Raw genomic sequence first — 22,791 nt, 5'->3', positions numbered from 1 at the left:
AAGTGCTAACTCTAATGACGGGTGTCGAAATCCTATGTGACATTTTTTTAATAATATAACTGGCCTGCATGGCTCACTAGAGAGTTGAGTTAGTAGAGAATAACAAAAACAACATCGTTTTGCCTCTTATTTGAATTTTAATATAAATATTATTTGAATTAAATTAAAAACATAAAAAAAAAAAAGTTGCAGAAGGTGTTGTGCTAGGGCTTCTTCTTCCTTCTTTTTTTTTTAATAATTTAGTTTTAACTTTAGTTTAATTAATATTTATTTTAAAATTCAAATTCAAGGCAAAACGACATCTTTTTGTGGCTTATCTAGGCACATCAATATGCAAAACGATATTGTTTTTTTTTACTTATCTAGCCACTTTAGTGTAGAAAATAATGTTATTTTGCACTTGTTTTGTCAAAAAAAAAAAAAAAAAAACTCCACATTAGCATTTTGGTCGAATTTTCTTACTGTTAGCACTTAACTAATCAATTTTGTTTCGATTTTGACACTTGAGTGTACTTTTTCAAACTTTTAATACTTAAGTGTCCCACTATACTAAGTTTGGAATTCTTCATGGTACAAAACAAGTTAGGGGCATTTATATCTCGGTGAACAAGTTTATGGTTTTAGGCAACACAAGAGAGAGAGAGAGAGAGAGAGAGAGAGAGAGAGAGAGAGAGAGAGAGGGGTATTTGTGTCACAATTTTTGTTGGTATTTGCCCTATAATCTAGGAGCATCATAAAACTCCAAATTGAGGTGCACATGTGAGGATGTTAAATTTTTTAGTGAAGGCCAAGATCAAGCTTAGGTTCATAATGGAATTATCTTAAATTTTTCAGTGAAGGTCAGGCTAAAGCTTGGGTTCTCCCCTGGGGATCCCCTTTGTCGAGGACTTCAGATTTTTGTTGTTAATTCTCAATAAGTGGTATCAACATCAATGGTTGATTAGATTGAATAGGTCGAATATGTATAGATGGGTAGCTGGTGAATATTTTAAAGCAAGAATGTCGCATATGACTCATCTATCGATGTGACAAATAATGCGCTTTTGCTAAGTTTGGTTGGGCCAAAGCGATTAATGGGAAGTTAGAAGGGCATAGTTTTGTCTCTTGCCAAACTTGGCGAAGTCAAGGTGCAGAATGGAGTAGAGTTTATATTGTTGTAGCAGGATACTTGCATTCAGGGGCAGGGGGCCAAATATAGGACATTCACATGCGAAACAAAAAAATTCTAAGGTGCAAGTGTGCGGGTCTTAGGCAAAAAATTATGAATACCACGGATGTGATTGAAGTGACTCTGGTTCGCATTGACTGATGGGTGATTAATTGAAATGCTCCCATTAAACATTGTTATGCAGTGCAAAGATATCATGTGTAAGTTATTGTGATTCATGTTCCTATGGGAAAGAACTGGCTTTCTTCAGTGAAACAAATAGCTTTGGTCAGCATCTGCTAATGAAATATTATTAATCTTGAAGGCGTGATTCTCTGCCAATGAATTGCTGCAATGTAAATAGTCATAAATACTGAGATTGGCTAGTGGTGCACAACAAGAAAACTAGACTTCAACGCTGAAATCATATTCTATGACCAATATCAACTTTAGACGGCCATTGGCTGAGTTCCAATTTTGCTTGACCTAGCCATATCAACGAGTCTTTTAAGTTTGGGAAGAGCTTCTAGAATAATAGCTCGTGAGCCTAATCGAATTATTCAATCTTTATGTATTTTAATTATAAAAATACATTAATAGGTACGAACTAAATAAATTTATTACTACTTTTTAATTGTAGTGTATTTTAATGATTCTAGCTAGAGTTTGAGATTGGGAAAAGTGTCAAAAAGTCATAAACCTTTTGTTTTTGTGCCGATTTAGTTCTAAATTTTTTTTTTGTGCCGATTAAGACCTAAATCTTTTTATGTTGTGCCAATTTGGTCATTTCGAGCAAATTTTGGCCGGATTTTGTTAACTAGATACCAGTCGGTGACATGGCACGATCGATCTTTGTCGTGGACATTTTTAAATAATATGTTAATATTTTTGAATTTTTTTCTTTTTATTTTTGTTATTTTTTCTTTTTCCTTTTTCCCTTTTTCTTCTCCTTTTCTTCCTCCAGCTAGTCGCTGGACCTCGGCGACCGGCCAGAGATGACGATTGGCGAGGTTGAGGTCGACCTCGCCCGGCACTCGCCGGTGCCACGATGGTGGCCTTGTGTTGGGTGGCGAGGCTTGCCCTCGCCGAATCTAGCGAGGGTGAAGCCTCGCCCATGGCTAGCGAGGCTTGACCTCGCCCATGGCCAGCGAGCCTCGACCTCGCCAAATCCGTTGAGGGCAAGTCTCGCCCACCCAGCACAAGGCCGCCCTCGAGGCTTGGGCGGCGAGGGCAAGCCCTGCCAGCTTGGCGCGAGGAGGCGGCCTTGAGTTGGCCTCACGCAGAGCCGGTAGGGCTCGCCCTCACCAACTAGGGGCCTTGGGTGGCCTCGTGGCCACTAGCGAGGTGGTCAACAAGGTCGACCTTGACCTTGCCGTTGTCGCCTTTGGCGGGTCATCGAGGTTCAGCGACCGGCTAGAGGAAGAAGAGGAGAAGAAAAAAAAAAAAAAAGAAAATTTTAAAATTTTAAAATTTTAAAATTTTAAAATTATTAAAAGTTGTCTACATTAGCGCCGATCAGACCATGTCAACTGACCGACATCTAGTCAGCAAAATCCAGCCAAAATTGGCCGGAAATGACTGAATTGGCACAACGTAAAAATGTTTAGAATTAAATCGGCCAAAAGAAAAGGTTTAGGACTGAATTGACACAAAGACAAAAGGTTTATGACTTTTTTGATACTTTTCCCGTTTGAGTTTTACTCTAAGTTTTGAGAAAGAGCCGTTATCTAATTGATTCGAGTTGAAGCTTATTGAAAACTTATGTAACTCAATTATCTACTCTTAACTATTTGATTTGGGTCAGATTCAAGCATCGAATTGGTTGTTGACTCAACTGGATTACACACATACTCCCCTAGTTTGGAAATTTAGTTTGTTAGATTTTGTTTGTGCATAAAAAGTAGGAATAATGATACTGAACTTTTTTTCAGTTTTTAATGTGATCTATGAACCTTTTTTTGTTTAATAAATCCGTTGAACTTTTAAAATTCCAAGCAAAGTAATTTTTCCATTGAAAATCCTAATACTTAGTTGATATGGACAGAGTTTTGTTAACTTAATGTTGATTTGCTAGGGTGGCATGTACGTGACTTCCATATGGCTTCCATGTCACACACACACACACACATATAGGGACAAAAACATTTCCTAACTAGAGAGGACGAGGTATTAGTCTAGATCGTTATTCTCAGCCAATAAATGCTAATAGAGCAGTCCAAGTCAAAAAGAGTACATGGGGAAAATTGTCCAGAAATCCAGAAATCTATTGTACTTTTGTCAATATAGTCATAAATTTTTAATTATGCCAATTGAATCATAAATCTTTTCACGTTTTGCCAATTGAGTTCATTCCGTCAATTTTGATATGAAATCGTTGATATTGACAATTTTTACTAATATTTTTTTTTTCATTTTTATTTCTTTCCTTTTCTTTCTTTTTCCTTTTCCTTCTTTACTTTTTTTTTCCTTATTTTTAAGGCTAGTAGGGGGCCAACGGCCACTTGCGGAGGCCTAGCCACTCTTGCTGACCATTGGGTGAGGATTAGCCCTCACCTAGTGGCTAAGGTTGTTGAGCCTTAGTGGTTGAGGTTGTTGAGCCTTGGTCAGTGGCCAGCAGCCACCTTCTAGGCCTTAACAATAAGAAAAGACCCCCTCCCAAAAAAAAAAAAAAAAGTAAAGAATGAAAAAGAAAAGGAATAAAAGAAAAGAAATAAGAAGATATTAATATATAAAATTTAAAATGTCCATGTTAGCATTGGTAATATCATGTTAGATGGCCAATGTTCACATGAGTGGTTTCCGATCAAAATTTGTCGAATGGACTCAATTAATATAATCAAAAAGTTTATGAATAAAAGTGTAATAGATTTAGTATGTTTTGGATAATTTTCTCTAGTACATGTGACATGTGGATTTAAATGGAACGACTACATTGAGTGGATCCTTAAAAGTTTAGGGAAAATATTGAATAAAAAAATTATAGCAATCCCATTAATTATTGAAAGAAAGTTCTAGGACTACACATATCGTTTCTCCTTTTTATCTTTGTCGCGACCTAATTTTTTTCGGGGTGTGAACCACTTAGGGTTTGGCTAATGGATTGTTAAGCCTAGATTTAACTCGGGCTCTCCCAAGCCCATACCATCGCGACTTAGGTTCAAGTTTATAACATGCAATTGATTTTCAATTAGGAGTCGCCACTAATCTATTTTTGGTGGGTCGATTAGAAACCCAAGTAAAGTAATGGGAGATTTACTTTACTCCTACGAACCAGAGATTATGGGTACGGGGGACTTGGTTACACTAGATTTCTCTAATGCCCTTTCGGTACCATTCTTTTAATTTCAAAAATGTTTTTGCAGGCAGCTTGAATTGATTTTAAATTCTAACATGTGAGGTGATCATGCGGGGTGCGCAAACCACCAATTTAACATCCAAGAAAGCAATGAATAAATTGCAGGACTTATCTCGTAGCAACGAAAGCATCTGCGTTGTTAGTTTAGAATTCACATCAGAGTCATAAATATGATTTCTAATTAACACGCATTTTTTGTTTTGTTTTCACTTAATTAATGAAAATCATGCGATATGCAATGTATGCCACTAATTTAACATGAAATGATATGACATGGCAACATGACTTAGCTATATGAGCTAAGCAATATGACATAACTAAGCATGTAGTCTATCCTAAGCATGGGATGATTTATTCTAAATAATTTTTTTTGTATTTTCTATGAGATTCGAAATTAAAGAAATGCAACATTTAAATATGCAATCTAAATTAATCTAATGACTTAATTCTAATGACGGGCAATTTCTAATTAAATGCACCTAACAAAAATCACTAAATGACGTGCATTGTATGAAACTAATTCTATATGACGTGCACATGATTTTTATTTTCCTAATAAACATGCAATCTATTTAGGAGAAATTATCTAAACCTACAATATGCAATCTTAGCATGCAATGACATGCAAAGAATGCCCTAATTCTATATGACATATGCAGATGACATTTTTATTAAAAAAATGCAATCTATCTTAGAAATTGCAACTAATTTATCCTAAGACAAATTTTATGAAATTTCAAATGATCTATAGCTAGATTAAGATTCTATCTAATTTAAACTAGGGATTAAGTCATATTAAATCCTAATTTAAACCATGATATATCTTAACCTAGCAATCTCTAACCTAAGATGCAATTTATCTAAAAATCAATTTAAACTCAAAATGAGACATGCAATATTATCCAATATGCAATGACGTACCAAGAATGTCCTAATTCTGCATGACATATGCATGATGACCTTTTTGTGTTTTTGTTTTATTAATTTCGAAATTAATAATTATCAAATTATTAAACCTGCAACCTAAGTCAAAAAAACTAGCAACCTAAATGGATTGATTTGATTTTTTATTATTTTTTTTATTTTTGGATTCGAAATAAAATCTCTATTCTAAATATGTAAGATAACAAGAAATATTCTAAAACAATCCTAATCCTAACTCAAATATTTTTTGGATCTTTTTATTTAACAAAATAAAATTGATTCAACTAACGACGACAAATTAGATAAGATAGTATCGATATCTACAAACCGGCAAACCATATCTCTCGCATGAGATCGGGCCGACCAATTTTTAAATAAATCGCGAATCGAATCTCGGGCGAGAGATCGGATTGACGATTTTTCAGACGATTGCGATTGCGAGTCGGATTTCGGACGCGAAAATCGGACTATCAATCACAAATTTCACATGCTGTTTCATATCGAACACCTCATCATCAAATAAAGAAACAAAATGAATAATAAAAACTAAATAAATAAATAAATAAAAATAAAATAAAATAAGAAATCTACCTAATTAGGGTTTTGGCCTCCTAAACTAGGGTTAGCCGGCGGCTAAATGGGTTGCCGTTCGGAGCTCCGGTGAGGGCGGCGGGTGGACCGGCGGCAGCAACATTAACCTGCGGGCAGGGGGGGCTGCTGTCCGGCGTTTTGGGAGCAAGCCGCAGCTGGTTCGTCGCTCGGGTGTGCATCGGGTCGGATATGGCAGAGCAACACGGCGGCAGGGTTCGGGGCCTGCTAGCGTCGAGCGGACCACCGGATCTGCAGCAGCGACTGGTCACGGACCGGCGCGGAGGTGCGGGCTACAGGGGACGCCGGGGCATCGGATGGGCGTATAGTGGCTCGGGCTCCAGATCTGGAGCGGTGCTGCGAGCAGGGGCGGTGGGTCGTGCGGCGGTGGCGTCTGCGGAGCTGCGAGCAGAGATAAAAGGCGGGGGCGCCTTGGCCCGGTGACGCTGCAACAGAGGGCGAAGCGACCCAGGCATCGCGGATCAACACGGCGACGGCTTCGTCGGGCTGCCGGTGTCGCGGCTTGCGCGGGCGGCAGGGACCAGCGTGGCTTCAGCAGATGACAGCGAAGGAGATCGGCACTGGAACAGCAGCAACGAACAGGGCAGGTGACGTCGGGTCGTCGGGGCAAAGGCGAAGCGGCGACGGCGCGACGTCGTGTCTGGACCTCGGGCGGAAGGCGCGGTGGCACAGTGCTCGCGGTTGAGTGACGTGGGCGCAGCTGCCGGCGGCGGCGGAGGTTATCGGTGACTGGAGAGGCGCCGGCAGAGGGTCCAATGAAGAAGACAAACAGTGGTTCCTCTTTCCCCTCAGCTGCACGTCCGATCACTTCTTTCTGCAAAGCACTGTTGCAGCTGTACCTTCCCTGTTTCTTTTTCTTTCTTCACGTTTCCTATAGCTTTTCCCTCTGTTGCCTTATCAATCGGTTTTTTCTTTTCTCGTGATCTTCTACGAAAGAAAAACCACGGTAAAGACTTCCCCCTTCTTCCTTTTGCGATTTTCCTTTTTACTCAAGAGAAAACCAAGAAGAAGTCCCTCTCTTGTGTGGCCGTATATTCAATGTGTGTGGCCTCCTCCGAAACCCTACGCGAAAAACCTTTTATAGGCTGAAGATTAGGGTTTTATTTTCCTTTTCAAATCAGCATCCGAAAATTTCTTTTCGCACGCAATATCACTTTTATTTTATTTTCCACATCTCCTGATTTTATCACCTAAAGATAAGATTGCAACCCGATTTTCTTAGATTCCAAAATCCACCGTAATATTATTTCAAATCTCAATTTAGGTAATTCTTGTTATTAAAAGAAAACGGGCTTGGGCCAATTTACTTGCTTCGTGGGCTTAGTCCGACCTGCCAAATTAAAGCTTAGAACTACTAAATCAAACCCATTTGTCACCGACCCAATGTAAATGCAAATTAAGAAACAAATGCACCTAAAACTATATGCTATGCAATTAACTATTTTTTCCGGAATAAAATTAACCCCTATTGGATGATTAAGCGGGTCGTCAAAATTTAGGTGTCAACAATCTTCATAGCATTTGTTTTTGATAACAAGGGAACCCAACTTAAATGGGTAAACTTTGGTCTCGTCAAAGTACCTCAATTAATTAAATGAGGATCAAAGGTTGGAGATGTGATTAGATCAGAAGAGTTTGGTGTGGCTTCCTTGGGGAGTGGAAAACGTTAGAACCTCTTAAGAGTGGTCCTTCGGTTCTCTTCTAAGGTGTGAGGCGAAAAATTTTCCACATTGCTGATAATGTTGACGAATTCTAACTTAATTCTCCTTGGAATAAGGTCCACGGCTACTTGGTGCGCCTAGCCAACGCTCCCACTGTCAAAACTTTCATTGCTTCTAGAAATTCATGTTTCCTCCTTCTAGATATTGCTTTTTTGGCTCCATATTCTACTTCTGTGTGGAAGAAGGTAGTGGGTGGGGCTGATTATACCGCACTATTAGATTAAAATTCCTTTAATAATCTATTTCCTGAAGACTCATTGGATAAAGTTGAAAATTAAGTATTCAGAAATTTTTTTTTTGAACAAACATACTAAAATGCATTAGTAAGAAAAGTTTTTAGTACAAACGTCTCTAGCATCATCACATAATAAGTCCAAAAGAGCAGGCGGGGGACTATTAACCCAATTTCTAAAAAGGCAACCCATTCGTTGGGCTTTGGCTAGCCAATCAGCCACTTTGTTCGTATCTCGATTGTAATGGGCTAAGGTAATACCCGAAGAGTTCTCTAGTTTACGCTTAGCCCTATCCACTAAAGGTTGAACCTCCCAACTTAGGGGCAGAGAGAACCACATCCACCAGCGTACTATAGTCAGAGAAGTATTTTAGGTGCCAACAATTTTAAGTTTTGAAAGTAGAAATAAAGAGTTATTTAATATGTAATTGAAAAATTGATCACTGAACATTATTAACTTGTTTACCAGACATGAAATTGTGATTATTATAGGTTGATTTTAGTAATATAAGTGATAATATTCTTATTGCCATAAATTACTTTTTTTCTACTTAAAATGTTATGTAACCCCGACTTACTTGCCACATTAAGTAGGTTTTCTGATTTAATGGAATTTTTATGTTGATATTAGTTTTAAGCAGTAGATGATGTTTAATCTCATTGAGTGCTGAGCTTTCAAATTTTAGTACTTAATTATATTCTTGACTAGCCATTAGAAATTATAAAGCTTGATGGGCTTCAAATGCAACTGTACTTGATCAAATACATTAGTTCGTACGAGAACAAATAAAATTCCAGACCTATTGAGTATTCCACTTTTGTTGAAATTAAAAGGACAAAGTGGATGAGTGTTGTCTCCACTTTATGGCATTATCTTAGTTAAGTCACATCCGTTGTAAATATTAATTCTTTTTTACCGAAATTATTGCTGGACGCGACTCATGAAAATCTATTTGAAATTAATTTTCTTTATTTTTATTTTTATAATTTGGGAATTCACTATAACTTAATAGATTTACTTAAGGTGTCTTGTGAGCCATATATTATGCATTGCAACTAAGAAAAAATTACAGTGTTCTTCTTCTTGCCAAAAAGGAAAAATTGCAGTAATCAATGCATTGTTTTTCTCATGAAAACAATTCCAAATAAAAGCCCAAAGTATTCTCAATTTTTCAAAAAAGAGCCCGAAGCATCATAATTTTTCAAATGGAAGCTTGAAGTGGACCTTGTTTGAATAAAAACCTGAAGTGGTCATATTAATCTCAGAAAAGACATGACTTCAGGGCATTTGCATTAGGGGTGATCGAGTCCAGGGTGGGTGGGGTTTAGACTTGGACCCTGTACCTGACCCTGTTATAACCAGTTCTCTTTTTTTGGACCATGTTCCTGACCCTAATTACGTTGGACCCTATTCTGACCCACCCTGTTTTTCTGGTCCAGGAACAGCATTGACCATGTTTATATTGGAACATGTTTTGCAATTTCACATAATACTCCCTGTGGAATAACAAAAAGCCTGCATTTCATTGATAACTCAATGCTGAAAACAATGGCTAAATCTTCATTGTATAACTAGTAAAGAAAAGAATAACATGTGTTCATGTGATAAAGATTGAAGAACAAGAATCCATCTTGTACGAGGGCAGATGCAAACAACATTGTTCAAGAAAGCAAGTCATCATATGTGGTACCAGTAGACACAGTCCGATATCATCAGACATACGTTGGCTTCCTAAAGTAGAAAAGAGATTAACAAAGCAGGACGCTGGAAAGAAACATTAACTTCAACTGCCAACCAACTCTCTTTCTCTTTTATACCACCTGATCGGGTGCATCGTCGTCCCCTTCGGCTTCCGGCTTCATGCGACACCACCACTTATGACATGACCAATTCTCAAGATTCATCCCATTGAGAAAAAAAACACCAGACTCGCAATACAAGAACGGTCCAACGGATCAATAGCTTCTTAAAATACCAGAACGAATCAAAAGAGCAAACAACCGGAGAGATTCAAAACTAGACTTTCATAAAATAAAAGAGGAATTCACAGTGCTCACATACTCGAGCAACCATTCAGTTTACACAGTCACTCGCGAAAATTAAGATCCTCACGGACCTACTTCATTTGGGCAAGTTCTGCGAATTAAGATGCTAGACTTCTACTAGTCCAAAGTAGGGAATAACATATGAAACCTTAGAAGATTAGCCAACCACTAAATTCAGCAAAAAAATCAACTAGAAAAGGGATCAAATTCAGCAATACAAATCATATCATGGGGTAAGTAGAACTAATTAGCTAGCAGCTCACGACGAAGAGTAAAAATCGTGCTTACTAGCGACGGCGCAAGCGCGGGGACGGGGACTTGCTGAATAGCTCGGCGGGGGAGGAGGACGCTGTCGATGGTGAAGATCGCGACAGGGGTGGAGTAGAGCACCATGCTGGCCACCCATGAGGGGTCGACCTCGATGTCTCGGCGGTCTTCACGGTGAAATCGTACTTCCCGACGCCGTTCGTGGCAAGGGTGCTGATCGGGCGTTGCTTGTCTTTAGGGACCCGATCAAGGTGTAGTCCGCCACCGCGTGGTACAACAGAGCGACACGAGCTCACGTTGGGTGTGAACACCGTCAGGCCCTTGTCCAGCGCCAATTGGTGCGTCTTGATGACGCTGCTCGAGACGAGGAGGCCCGCGAACGTCTTGCACCCGGCCTTCTCGAGCAGCGCCGTCACGTTCGTGTCCGAGGCTGATGGCGCCGGGGTGGCGAGGATGGCCGAGACCAGGATGGGGGTGTTGATCTAGAGGAAGGGGACGATGGGCGAGCGGAAGCAGCGTTAGCAGTGCAGCGCTCGGATGGATTGGCGGAGGTGAGAGGCTGAGAGCGACGAGCGTGAGAGTAAAGATAGAAACGACTAGGGTTTTGGTCTTTTGGACTTTTGGGGCCCAAAAACCGATTCTCAAACCGGCTCCCGAACTAGCCCGGTCGATCCAGTTCCTGGGTGGGTATTCCCTCAGAACCGGTTCCCAGACCGGTTCAAACAGGGTCTGAACTTTGGGAATCGGTTCCCGGACCGGTTTCAACCGAAACCGGTTCCCGACCCTGTTTTCCGGGTGGGCCGAACCGGGAACTGGGTTGACCCGGTTCGGTTGCACACCCCTAATTTACATCATTCCTTTTTTCTTTCTTTTGTTCTTTTGTTTATTAAAAAGATAAAAAAAAAGTCTTAAAAAAACTAGGCGGGAAGGTAAGGCCAACTTACCATCTGTGGCTAACACCCAACGATGATGAGGCGATAGCCACAAGCAAGGGAGGGCTGTGAACCCTCCCGCCTGTATATAAATAAGAACATTAATTAGTCTTTTTTTTTTTCTATTTTAAGTTACTTTGAGTAGAAAAAAGTAGAAAAAGGAAAAAGAAAGAATAAAGGGAAGAAAATAAATATATATAAAGGAAAGAAATAACCTTGACCAACTAGTAAAGTCAGGTCATTTTTTGAGACTGACATGGTTAGTTCAAGGCTTTATTTGAAATAAGGTCTACTGCAAGCCTTTTTTTTTTTTTTTTTTTTGAGAAACTAAAGACGCATCTGTTAGAGACAATGATTACTTCAAGCCTATATTTAAGAAATTGAGGGCAATTTGGACCATTATTTGAAATTTCCATTTCTCATAATGTGTAGAATCATTTTTTGAAAACCAATATATATGGAGTTAGCATATTTAGAATTAATGACACTTGATAACAAACCTTGTTTAATAAGGAATAGTTAGACTAAGAATAACTTTCTTTGACATTAAAGATTGTTCAAAATTTTCCGAAGTTTTCCATCATTTCTAGAAGTTAAAATAGGTCTTTGCGTCTTCGCTAGGAAGGTGCAAGATTTCTTAATGAATTTAAATGAGAAGTACTTTTAGAATTGTCCCACCATGCTAAGAGATGACGTGATCTTCCATATTAGACACTTACAATCCAAGCCTAGTAATGAATTGAATTGAGTAGGAAAAGGTTCTCTCGACAAATATTCATTGAATTTTGCTGAAGTATGTCTCAATCATTTACGACAATAGGTTTCACCTTGGATCATGAAGACAGTTTTCGTGATGAAAAATTAGATCTATTAACTCGAAGAAAATAATAGTCGCAATAAGTTTGACTAATGCCACAAATTGTTTGGTCCTTTGTTGATACTAAACTTTTTTACTCCAAAAATCCCTTCTGCATTGCTTGAAAATTTCGCATTGAGTTGGCTATTAATATCGGATTTTGACCTTTAAGCAAAATGATCCAAATTGGTCTCGCAGTCCTGCTCTTCATTGCATTCTTCGTATTTAGAAATTAGGAACGCAGACATAAGCAAGATCATGAATTTTTCTTATGCAATCCGACTTGAAAATTAGAAAAGGGCCCTAAGCTGATTTTGACTCTCAAGATCAGTTTTGGACTCTCTCTCCCCCGCGCCTTCCCCGCTCATTTGACGTAATGTGATCTATAATGAAATGCAGTCCCTAGAGAGCTAATCATATATGTATCAAGAAAATGTGCAAACAAATCTAAAATTTCCTAAATGCACCCCCAAATTTTTTGTGAATTCTTCAATGAAGATGCGATCTAGAGTTACCAAGACGCGATATCTGATTATTTATATTTTTCATTAAATGACATGTGATTTATGAAAGTAAATGTGTAAATATGACAATTAAATCATAATGCAAATGAAAAATCCAAGATTTGCACTAAAACAATTAGTTTTGGAAAATTCTAATTATTCTGACATGTCATGAGTAATTATGCAAAGATAATGCCCAATCCTATCATAATATGCAAAGATGTACGAAATGTGCCTAAATAAGGACACCCATATATATATATATATATATATCCAGATATGAATTTTTCAAGATATGTAAACATTCCTGATTCAATTTCCTATGTGCAGAAATCCAAATCAATGGTCGTTGAAATATTTTACCAGTACGTCGCTTGACAATGTGGTTTTCTTTTTCTTGATTTGAAATGTAAGTATCATTTATAAGATGATGTATAGAAGTTTAAGGGCATTCCCCAACATTATATAGATAACTATAGATGTGAAAATGGAGTGATGAAGTCTCTATATGCTAGTCAATATTACATTTATCTAGGAAGGTCTTAAATTTTTGAAATATGAAGCTTGCCCTATGACAAGTTTACAAATTTTAGCCACGATGATGCAGACATCATTTGACTTGTTTTGTAGATGTCTATGATTACATTCCATCCAAATGCAATTTGTGATTGCTAAGAAAGTTACCCTAAGAAGTCTTGCCACCAACTCGTTGCCTTTGGCAGCCTTGATCATCCACTGAAGTTAATCATTCCAGCCTCTTAAAAATTCTTCCACCACCTACCAGCTTTGGTCATCCTTTGATAGCCTTTGCAATTTGGTTTATATGCTTTTTTATACACATGTGGTTTTCTCCATCTAACAGCTTAAGCTTAACATGATATTAGAGCCAAGTTTCACTTATTTCATATGTGCATCCACCCACTCCGACATCGGTTTACATGCTATTTATGTACATATGACCTAATTTTTGAGTTGAACTTTCAAATTATATTAAACATTCTTCTAACATGCAAATCGTGAGTATTATGAATTTCTATAACATCAACATGGCATGAATGACTCTTAATGAAAAGCAATTATGTGCAATGCAAATGTGAAATTAATTGTGACGACAAGATCTAAAGTATCCTAGGAAAATGTATATTTATAAAAGAGAAATAATTTGGTAACAGTCTTTAATCTATGTGAAAATAATAGTCTATTCTAAATCATAAAAACTTAATAACAAATAATTATAAAATATTGTGGGTTTACTCTTTTGAGAATTTGTGGCTTACAACAAACTACTAATCTCACTGTATCCCAAAAAGTATTATGCTAACAAAGCTGTTTATAAAAATCCCAACATGGACAGAAAAAATAGTAATATTTAATTCCAATGTTCCAAGTTCAGGTTCGATCAAGTGTTCACCCACATATGTTACCTAATAACGGCACTAGGCTTAAATAAGCTCAAAATTCACGATGCATAATCCAATCAAACTACAATTTAAATCTGGCCAGCAAGAATTTGACATTAATTCTGCCCAGTTCTGTGCTTGCAATAGGCATGCAATCCACTTAAGATCAAGCATTACTAATTCGACACCAATTGGGCTTAGCTCCTCTTCTATTCCAATATGCGAACCTCACAATCGGTTGCTATCAAAAACCTGCTCGGAAATAAGCTACAATTTATACCTGACTAATGACTGCATTAGATCAATGACTCGGTGACATGGTTTAGGGTGGAGGCTTGTGAAGAGCGATGGCAACCATGAGGCAACCGGCGTTCTACAATTCAGTGATGGCGATTATTTGGCTTCAAACAGCAAGTGCAATAACTCAGCTTGCTTATGCATAAGTTCAAGTTAACTCACAACTCCAGAAGATATACACCAGAGAGGAAAATTCGTGCACTCGATCAGCTCCAAATCTCACTTGAGAAGAAACTACCTGGCGGTGATGTGGCAAGTCAGTGTCAACCACGCGCGGTGGAGGCAATCTTACAACTCCAGAGGTTCAGGAACAACAAAACCCGAATGGACTTGATTGAACCGGACAACTCCATTGGCACGACAATCCACGGCAGCAACGAATGGTGGTCGGAAAGTGTCTCGTGCTTGATATAAGTGGCGTATACGAAGGAAATAAAGATCCAAGAACGGGTGAAGATGGTTTGGCCCGTGAAAGATGAAGAAGTCGCGTGATTGGTGGGGTCTGATCTGCAAAATTGGAGTGGTGGAAGATGGTGCTAACTGTCATATTTGAGCAGTTTTCGCCCCTGATGGGCAGAGGTGGGAGCAGTATTTTTTTAACTTCCCACCATCTCATTTGTAATTTCCTGACATCTCATTCTCGTTATTGAAAGTTAAAAAACTTTTGATGATTTGCGGGATAAGTACACTAATGGTGCCATAAGTTGTGTACGACGCTCACTTTGGTGCCAAAAGTTTCCGCCGGATCACTTAAATGCTAAATCGGAGGAAAACGATCACTTTGGTACCACCGACGACAGATTCCGGCCAAAATGATTACGTGGCTTTTATATTTAAAAATAAAATCGAGAAGCCTTTTAAATGACGTCGTTTTCCATCTTCCTTAAGAAAACGACGTCGTTTTGTGGTTCTACGTGGATAGCCTCACAAAAACGACGCCGTTTTGTTGATTTTATTTGGAGATTGAAATTAGGGTTTTTTTTGTCCGCCATTGTTCGTCCACCGTCGCTCGGCCGCCGTCCCTCAGCCACGTCACTTGGCCGCCGTCCCTCGGCCACCGTCGGCCAACCGCCATCCCTCAACCTCCATTGTAGTTGCTTGCCACAGCGAGACAAAAGAAAGAAAGAAAGAAAAAACGAACAGAAAATCCCGAGAAAGAGGGAGGTGTCGACGATGAGGGCGGAGGAGGGGATGGCGGGGCCATGGCCGCTGCCTTCGTAGCAGCTGGCTTCGCCGACAACCCTCGTGGCGTTCCAGATCTTCACGGCTACCATTGGCCGGATCGCTCGTGCTTTTTGGGGATTCTTTGAGCTCGCGTTTCCTCTGCACCCAACGATATTTCTTGGGAAAAGGCGGTGGTGAGGCTAAGATTCAGGGATTTGAAAGGTTGATAAGGTGATTGAAAATGGGGGAAAACTACTGGGGGAGGGTGGAGGCGAATGCGTGGTTTCTTTTCTGGAAAATAACTGGTGTTGCTAGTTCTCTGTTGCTGGTGTCGTTGGTTTGGTGCTGTTGGTGTTACTAGATCTGTTCGGGGAAGAAGACGAATCTGCTCGGGGAAGAAGACAACACAAAACGGCGTCGTTTGGGGATTTAGGGTTTTGAATTTGGGGGAAAGACACAAAACGGCGTCGTTTTGGTGTTTGGATGCTAAAACGACGTCGTTTGAAGGCCTAAGTGATCTAATGGAAACTCCGGCGAGCCACATCAGCATAAGAAATTAATAAAAAAAGGCCACGTCAGATTTCCGGCCAATCATATCAGCGTTGGCACCAAAGTGAGCGTTTTTCAAAATTTTTGGCACTTAAATGATCCGATGGAAACTTTTGGCACCAAAGTGAGCGCCATACACAACTTATGGCACCATTAGAGTACTTATCCCGATGATCTGCTATCTACAAGAGGCATAAGTTCTCTAAAAAGATGATGTGAAAAAACAGAACTCATTATATTAAGGCTTCCATTGTTGCATTGAGAAGGTAATTGACATTTGCATTGTGGCAAAAGAGTATTTTCCTTGTGATCATATTCAAACCATTATTGAGTTGTAGTTTCATCCATTGTGGTGATTCAACCTATACTCCCAAGCAATTCTCCAGAGATAAGTCAACTTTTGAGAGCTTAGACCATGTAAAATAATCTAACACTAACGATGATAGTGATAATGGAAATTAAGTAAGGAGGATGATGATCATGGTAGCATAAAAACAACATAGAGGCTTTCCAAATCTAAATGTTGGGGTTTTTATTTTATTTTTATGAAGCAATAAGAAAAGCGGCGAATTAGGTTTTAGACAAGCCAACGATTTCAACAACATTTCAATCCTCAAACTCAATTAGGGACTGATATAAGATAGAGGCAAGTGAGGGAAAATATTTCCGGAGATACAGTTTTTGAAACCACGAGGTTAAGGCATCAGCATCTCAATTGTGGAAGGCAATCATGAACCCTAGAGAAATACTCAAATTGGAAATCTTTATCAAGTGGGGGGCAATCAATTGGGTTTGATAATTACCCCACAAGTCCCAAATCATTTAAGTGGAAATTAAAAAAGAAACTTCAATCCATCTAGTTATAGAATATGTCCCGTTTGGTTCAATATTTACAATAGGCTTCACGACTCTAATGTCTCTTGGCCAAATGCAAATGCATTTGGCTTGTGCTTTTGCTCAACTTTAATAAAATACAATTGTATCTCCAAATAGCTCTAAAGACCTTTAGCTCAAAGCACATTTAGAGGTCCTTTGGGAAATTGCATTCTTGGAATGCAAGTTTTGGCCCTCGATTACTATGCATCTTCTTCGAACCATCGCACAAAAATGCCAATTGGAGGTCGACAACCACTGACTAAGGGGTCATGCAAACCAGCAACCACCGCCTGGGGGTTGCCTGACCCCAACAACCACTGTTGGACCTCAGGCGACACTTGGGTTGCGTGACCTAGGTGACTATTGGCCTAAATTGTGTAACCCAGGCTAGCGTTGCCTAGATCGTGCAACCTTAGGTAGCCTTGCTTGAGGTGGGTGACCTTAGGCAAGGCCATTTGGTGGCTAGATTTAGCTGTTCGTCAGCCAGATTTGGTTTGTCATTGGCTAAACTCCAAAAAAAAAAAAAAAAAAAAAAAATTATTTAGTAATAAATCATTTACAAATGCAATTTTTACCAATTAACATTTAAGCCAAAGTTATTTTTCAATACACTTTAGAATTACAATTCACCAAACACTATTTGCATTTCAAAGAACCTCTTTAGCTCAAAGATATTTGTATTTTCCCAAAAACATTCCCCGAAAACCAAACCAAACCGGGCCTATGCCCCTTGATTCAGAGTTTATGAAAACAAAGTCATGGGGGTATCACCATCTGCTTGGAACTTCCCAATGCAAGAGGAGATGATAAACCAATTCCTTGACCAAGGGTGGATTGCACAAAGAATGGGCTTAGATTGCAAGCTCTTTACCTTATATGCACTAGAATGTGGTTGTATAGGAATACCGTATTACACAATCAAGCTATTCCAAATTCTTCACAAGCAATTAAGTTGATTTTATAGGAGTTTATGGAATTTTCGAACAAGTTTAGAGAGGAGAACAGAGTAAAGATAAGTTCAGAAGCTAATTATTGGGAAAAGGACATCGGGGGTTGAAACTTAATGTAGATGGTGTGTGAAAACATAAGAAGGAGCCATAGATATTATTGCTTGACGATAAGAATGAATATCTAGTGAGGAGGATGATAGGTGGATGGTGTTCACATTAGGATAAAAACACAGAGGCAGTGCCGATGAATCTCAAGGGGGTGCACACGTCTGGTCCGAAGAAAGAAGATCCCCGTTTTTCGAGCTGAATATTGACCATGGATAAGAGCTAGTGTAATTCAATCCCGATCCAGATTAAGCGGTTTTAAGCTTCACCCGATAAGTATGCAAATAAATTTGGATCAGACTTTCAATTAATTGGAAAACCTTCAAATCCATGAGGATAATTGTAATTCGAGTACAGTCAAATCAAATTTGGGCAAGGTGACGTTTCTGACCGGCCATGCTTGCTGGCCCTCACATGTGGTTGCTCTCCGAGATAAAAAAGGATAGAAAAGTAGAAAAAAATAAAATTACAAATAATTGTTCTTGCTAGTGCTGGCCACGCCTCTCACAAGACAGAATGGTTGACGCTGACAAAATTGCTCGAAATAACTAAATTCCTATTGTTGGGACAATTCAGTACTATAAAATTACGCTGACGAAACTGTTCCATTCATTCACGGGACTATGTTCTTTTATCTTGTCCCACTCATTTATTCGAACACTTAGAACCGAGTTTAGTTGGGAGGCCCCTAATTTTGCTTACAACATTCAGTTTCTGTTGTAGGACACACCAACCCTAGTGACGTACTGTCACTTAACACTTGCTTCTTTTACAGAGACGCTAGACTACATTTCATACATATAGAGAGCCCAAGAACCACTATCACGTATATAGACTCATAATTTATTTTTTCCTCTTCTTCTTTCTTCATGCAGTTGGATAAGAAGCTTCCGTGGCAAGACCACAGAGACCAGCCTTAGAGCTCACATCCTTCTGGATCCTCATGTACCCTTTCTCTCCCCACCCGGTGCCCCACGAATTCTTCATCAGCCAATACTTGGTCCCGCCAGAGCCAGAGGTCTTCCCATACCCGACCGCCGTGACCGCGTGGTCAATGTCGGTCCCACATGAGCCTGTGAACACGCCGGTTGAGTAGAATTGGAAATCAAACCCGCCCCCTCAATTGCCACCGAGACTGGCTGGTTTGCCACGGCCTGCAAGAGGGCCTTCTCGTTGTTGGCGGGCACATCCTGATATCCAGTTATTGAGGCTGCGGGGTTTGCTGCCTTGGCCGTATTGCAGGTCCCTTTATTTCCCTGGTAAGGATAGTTCGCCTCAGTCGTGAGGCCACCATTGCTTACAATGAACTTGAAGGCACTGTCCACGAGCCCGCCCCGAAGCCTTCATCGTTATCATCACAATCCACGAGTTCTTGCACCGAGAGTGGCACCAACTTCCGCTTCTTGATCATGGTAATCCCTTCCATAGCTGCCACAGCCGAGAATGCCCAACAACTCCCTGAAAAAAGAGATAGTAAAATGAATTACAAAGAGACATATGTACACATGTAGTATGATGGGCGTAAAAGGAATGTAACAGTGAATTACAGATAATATTGTTATCTGCTCTATGCACAATTGTTGCCTCTTTTTAACAGCTTGAGTACGACATGAGAATTTTGACATTTTCGTAGGACAATTTTTTATTTTCCACTCACCACAGCCGCCTTGATCCTTAACAGGTGTCACGGCCTTCTTGGTTCGCCAGTCTAAGGCAGCTGGAATGGCGGTGAAGTTGCCATACTTGAACGGTTTTTTTTTGGCCAGAGGACAGGACCCTTGTGGGCCTCCTCTTGTAGCCGGTGTAGGAAGCGCGGAACTCCTCATTGGTTAGGTCTGCGAACTTATTCACAGCCAGTTTGTACCCCACGTCCTTACCATTATTAAAGGCGTTGATGCGCTTAACGTTCTCTTTAAATATCTCATACCGTTTTGCCTTTTCGTCCGTGCCCTTGTAGACACGCCCGTGGATTGCCATCCACTCCTCATGTTGCTTTAACAACTGTTCCTCTTCAAAAGGGCGACAAAGTGTTTCCGAAACAGAAACTATAATGACCAAAAGAGCAGCTGATGTGAGGAATGAGAATTGGTTTTGTTTGGCCATAGCCGTGCTCTGGGTACTGTCTAGGACACAATTGGAGTGACTTGGTGAGTCGTAACTTTCAGTTTGTGCACGAGGAACTCCAAATGGGCGTGTTGGGTTTTTCTAGACAAAATGCTGCTCAACTGTCGTCACTCTCACTCTCTCTCGATAATGCTTCAGTGGACCCTCTCCTCCTCCTTTGTGCCTGGATAGCTGTTGCGACTTAGACCCCCAAAAATTAAGCTTGCTATTGCACCCTCATCATGAATTACACGGGTGCAATTGAAGTGACTCTGGTTGTCATTGACTGATGAGTGATTAATCAAAATGCTACCATTCAACATTGTCATGTAGTGCAAAAATTTATGGTTCTAAGAGGCTTGTGCGTTGTTATACGTGGATGTGCATTTGCATTTATGTTTGCCTTCCAATCATGGGCAAGATATTACTAGTTTTCTAAAGTAAAACAACTAGCTTGGGTCAGCATCTGCTAATAAAATATTATTGATCTTGAACGTGTGATTCTTTGCCAATGAATTGGTGCCACGTGAATAGTCATAAATAACTGAGATTAGCTGGTGGAGCGCTTCAAGAAAACTGAACTTCTACACTGAAATCGTATTTTATGACCAATATCAACTTTGGACGACCATTGGCTGAGTTCCCATTTTGCTTAACTATATCAACGTGTTTTCTAGGTTTGGGAAGTGCTTCTAGATTCCTATGTTTGGAAATAAGAATGTAACTCACTCAAGCTCTTGAGCTATTCAAGTTTGACGTAGATTGCTCAAATGCTACTTGATTGTTTTGCTCAGAAACTCATTTGGGAAGTATAAATAAAATAATCTATTTTTAGAATAGAAATTGATTTCTAAAATAGGAGGATTATCATTCACACTGAGAAGAAATGAACAAAAGATTTGCTTGCTAGGGAAAACAAGATAGTAGTCTAGATCGTTATTCGGGGCCAATGAATGCTAATAGTGCAGTCCATGTGAAAAAGGTACATATGATATGTGGATATACTTTATGGAAGGACTACATGTAGTGGATTTTTAAGAGGTTATGGATAAAATTGAACAAATAAAAAAGTATAGCAACCCCATTAAATATTGGAGAAAAAGTTTAGTAATTACTCATGCCGTTACTCCTTTTTATCCTCATAGCATTTGTTTTTATGGTGAGAAAACCCAACTTAAAATAAGTAAACTTTGGTCTCATCAAAGTACCTCAATAAATTACATGAGGATCGAAGGTCGGAGAAGTAATGTAGAGTACATAGAAGGAGCTTGGTGTTGTGTCCGAAGGGGAATGCCCATAAGCCATCCAATGTATAAATTGGAGTCCACGGCCTCTCGAGCAAGCACCTAGATTGCATTGCATTTTCAATCGGAACGTTTTCTAAAGTCTGGTTTAAATCAATTTTTATATGATTACAAATTAGAACCTATTAAGAGTGTTCCTCCGGTTCTTTTTGCGAGTTTACACGAAATCATTGTAAAAGATAGTGTCAAACATAAGCAGATCACTCTTAACCAAAAAAAAAAAAAAAAACATAAGCAGATCACTCTTCCGCTTAACACTGGAAATCTAAAATTTAAGGAAATACCATGCTTCCAGCTAAAAAATAAAAGTCATGGGGACCTAATGACATCAACGAAAGCTCAGCACCTGACGTTAAGCGAGGCTTTATTTCAAACTTGTAACCTCCTTATTCAAGGTAGATTTACCACTCTCACTCTCTCCACGAACATGGGTCTTGGTAATTCAAATCGAACCACCTTAATCTTGTTATTTCATTTTTCTATTAATCTCCTTATTATGGTGAATTGCACAATCTAATTGATCAACAACACTAATGCATGCTCTACTTTTTCTTAATGTCATCCGATCATGAATGACTGAGAATTACTTATGTTGCTAGTCAGGACAACATAATCATCCTTGATATCTTTTGCGGGGCAAGATCATTTATTAACATTATTTTAATATCATTTTTGGGAAAAAAAAAATGCTAGTTGAATTACTTATAATCTAGGGTTAATATAACAAACAATAAAATAAAATAAAACCAAATTATGGCCACTATAACACAACTACCCTTAACTTTCTTTTTTTGTATAACTAAAAGCTTTACACTTGCTTATTGTCACATAAATACTCTAAACTTTTTTCTCGTGTCATAAAAAAAAACCCAAGCTTATATCGGTATGATAACAAAAGTATAGCGCAAGTGAAAAACTTGGCACGGGAGCCATTTAAGCACCAAAAATTAGAAAGATACACATAAGTGCCATTTTCTTTGAAAAATGAGACATTAAGTGCTAACTCTAATGACAGTGTCGAAATCCTATGAGGCATTTTTTTGTAATAATATAACTAGCCCGCATGGCTCACCAAAGAGTTGAGTCAATATAGAATAACAAAAACAACGTCATTTTGCCTCTTATTTGAATTTGAATATAAATATTAAATAAATTAAATTAAAAACTTAAAAAAAAAGTTGCAAAAGGTGTTGTGCAAGGGCTTTTTCTTCCTTTTTTTAATAATTTATTTTTAACTTTAGTTTAATTAATATTTATATTAAAATTCAAATTCAAGGCAAAATGACATCTTTTTTGGCTTATCTAGCCACATCAATATGCAAAATGATATTGTTTTTGACTTATCTAGCCACATCAACATTTAAAATAATATTATTTTGCACTTGTCTTGTCAAAAAACCCAATGTCAGCATTTTGGCTGGATGTTCTTGTTGTTGGCACTTAACTGATCA

General features: G+C 38.9%; 1 protein-coding gene and 1 pseudogene across 1 annotated transcript; both read right to left on the bottom strand.

The window, feature by feature from the left end:
* Window positions 1-10,321: 10,321 nt before the first annotated feature.
* On the bottom strand, window positions 10,322-15,563 carry LOC120292481 (fasciclin-like arabinogalactan protein 8). Its single transcript, XM_039310684.1, has 2 exons — window positions 15,462-15,563; window positions 10,322-10,783 (listed from the first exon to the last, which is right to left on the bottom strand). The coding sequence occupies exons 1-2, from the start codon at window positions 15,561-15,563 to the stop codon at window positions 10,322-10,324; spliced, it is 564 nt and encodes a 187-aa protein (XP_039166618.1).
* Window positions 15,564-18,604: 3,041 nt separating this feature from the next.
* LOC120292480 lies at window positions 18,605-20,036 on the bottom strand (annotated as a pseudogene).
* Window positions 20,037-22,791: the final 2,755 nt, after the last annotated feature.

The sequence above is a fragment of the Eucalyptus grandis genome, chromosome 4 (genome assembly GCF_016545825.1).
Source record: "Eucalyptus grandis isolate ANBG69807.140 chromosome 4, ASM1654582v1, whole genome shotgun sequence".
NCBI classification, from domain to species: domain Eukaryota; kingdom Viridiplantae; phylum Streptophyta; class Magnoliopsida; order Myrtales; family Myrtaceae; genus Eucalyptus; species Eucalyptus grandis.
Note: the sequence above shows the minus strand (reverse complement) of the source record. Positions and strands in the feature narration are given on the sequence as shown.

What these genes read in the sequence shown, in the direction of transcription:
- LOC120292481 (XM_039310684.1), bottom strand. Translation starts at nt 15,563, where the DNA reads ATGGTAGCCGTGAAGATCTGGAACGCCACGAGGGTTGTCGGCGAAGCC. An exon ending in TCCCCTCCTCCGCCCTCATC is followed by an intron (nt 10,784 to 15,461) that starts GTCGACACCTCC and finishes CCCTTCCTCTAG; the next exon opens with ATCAACACCCCCATCCTGGT.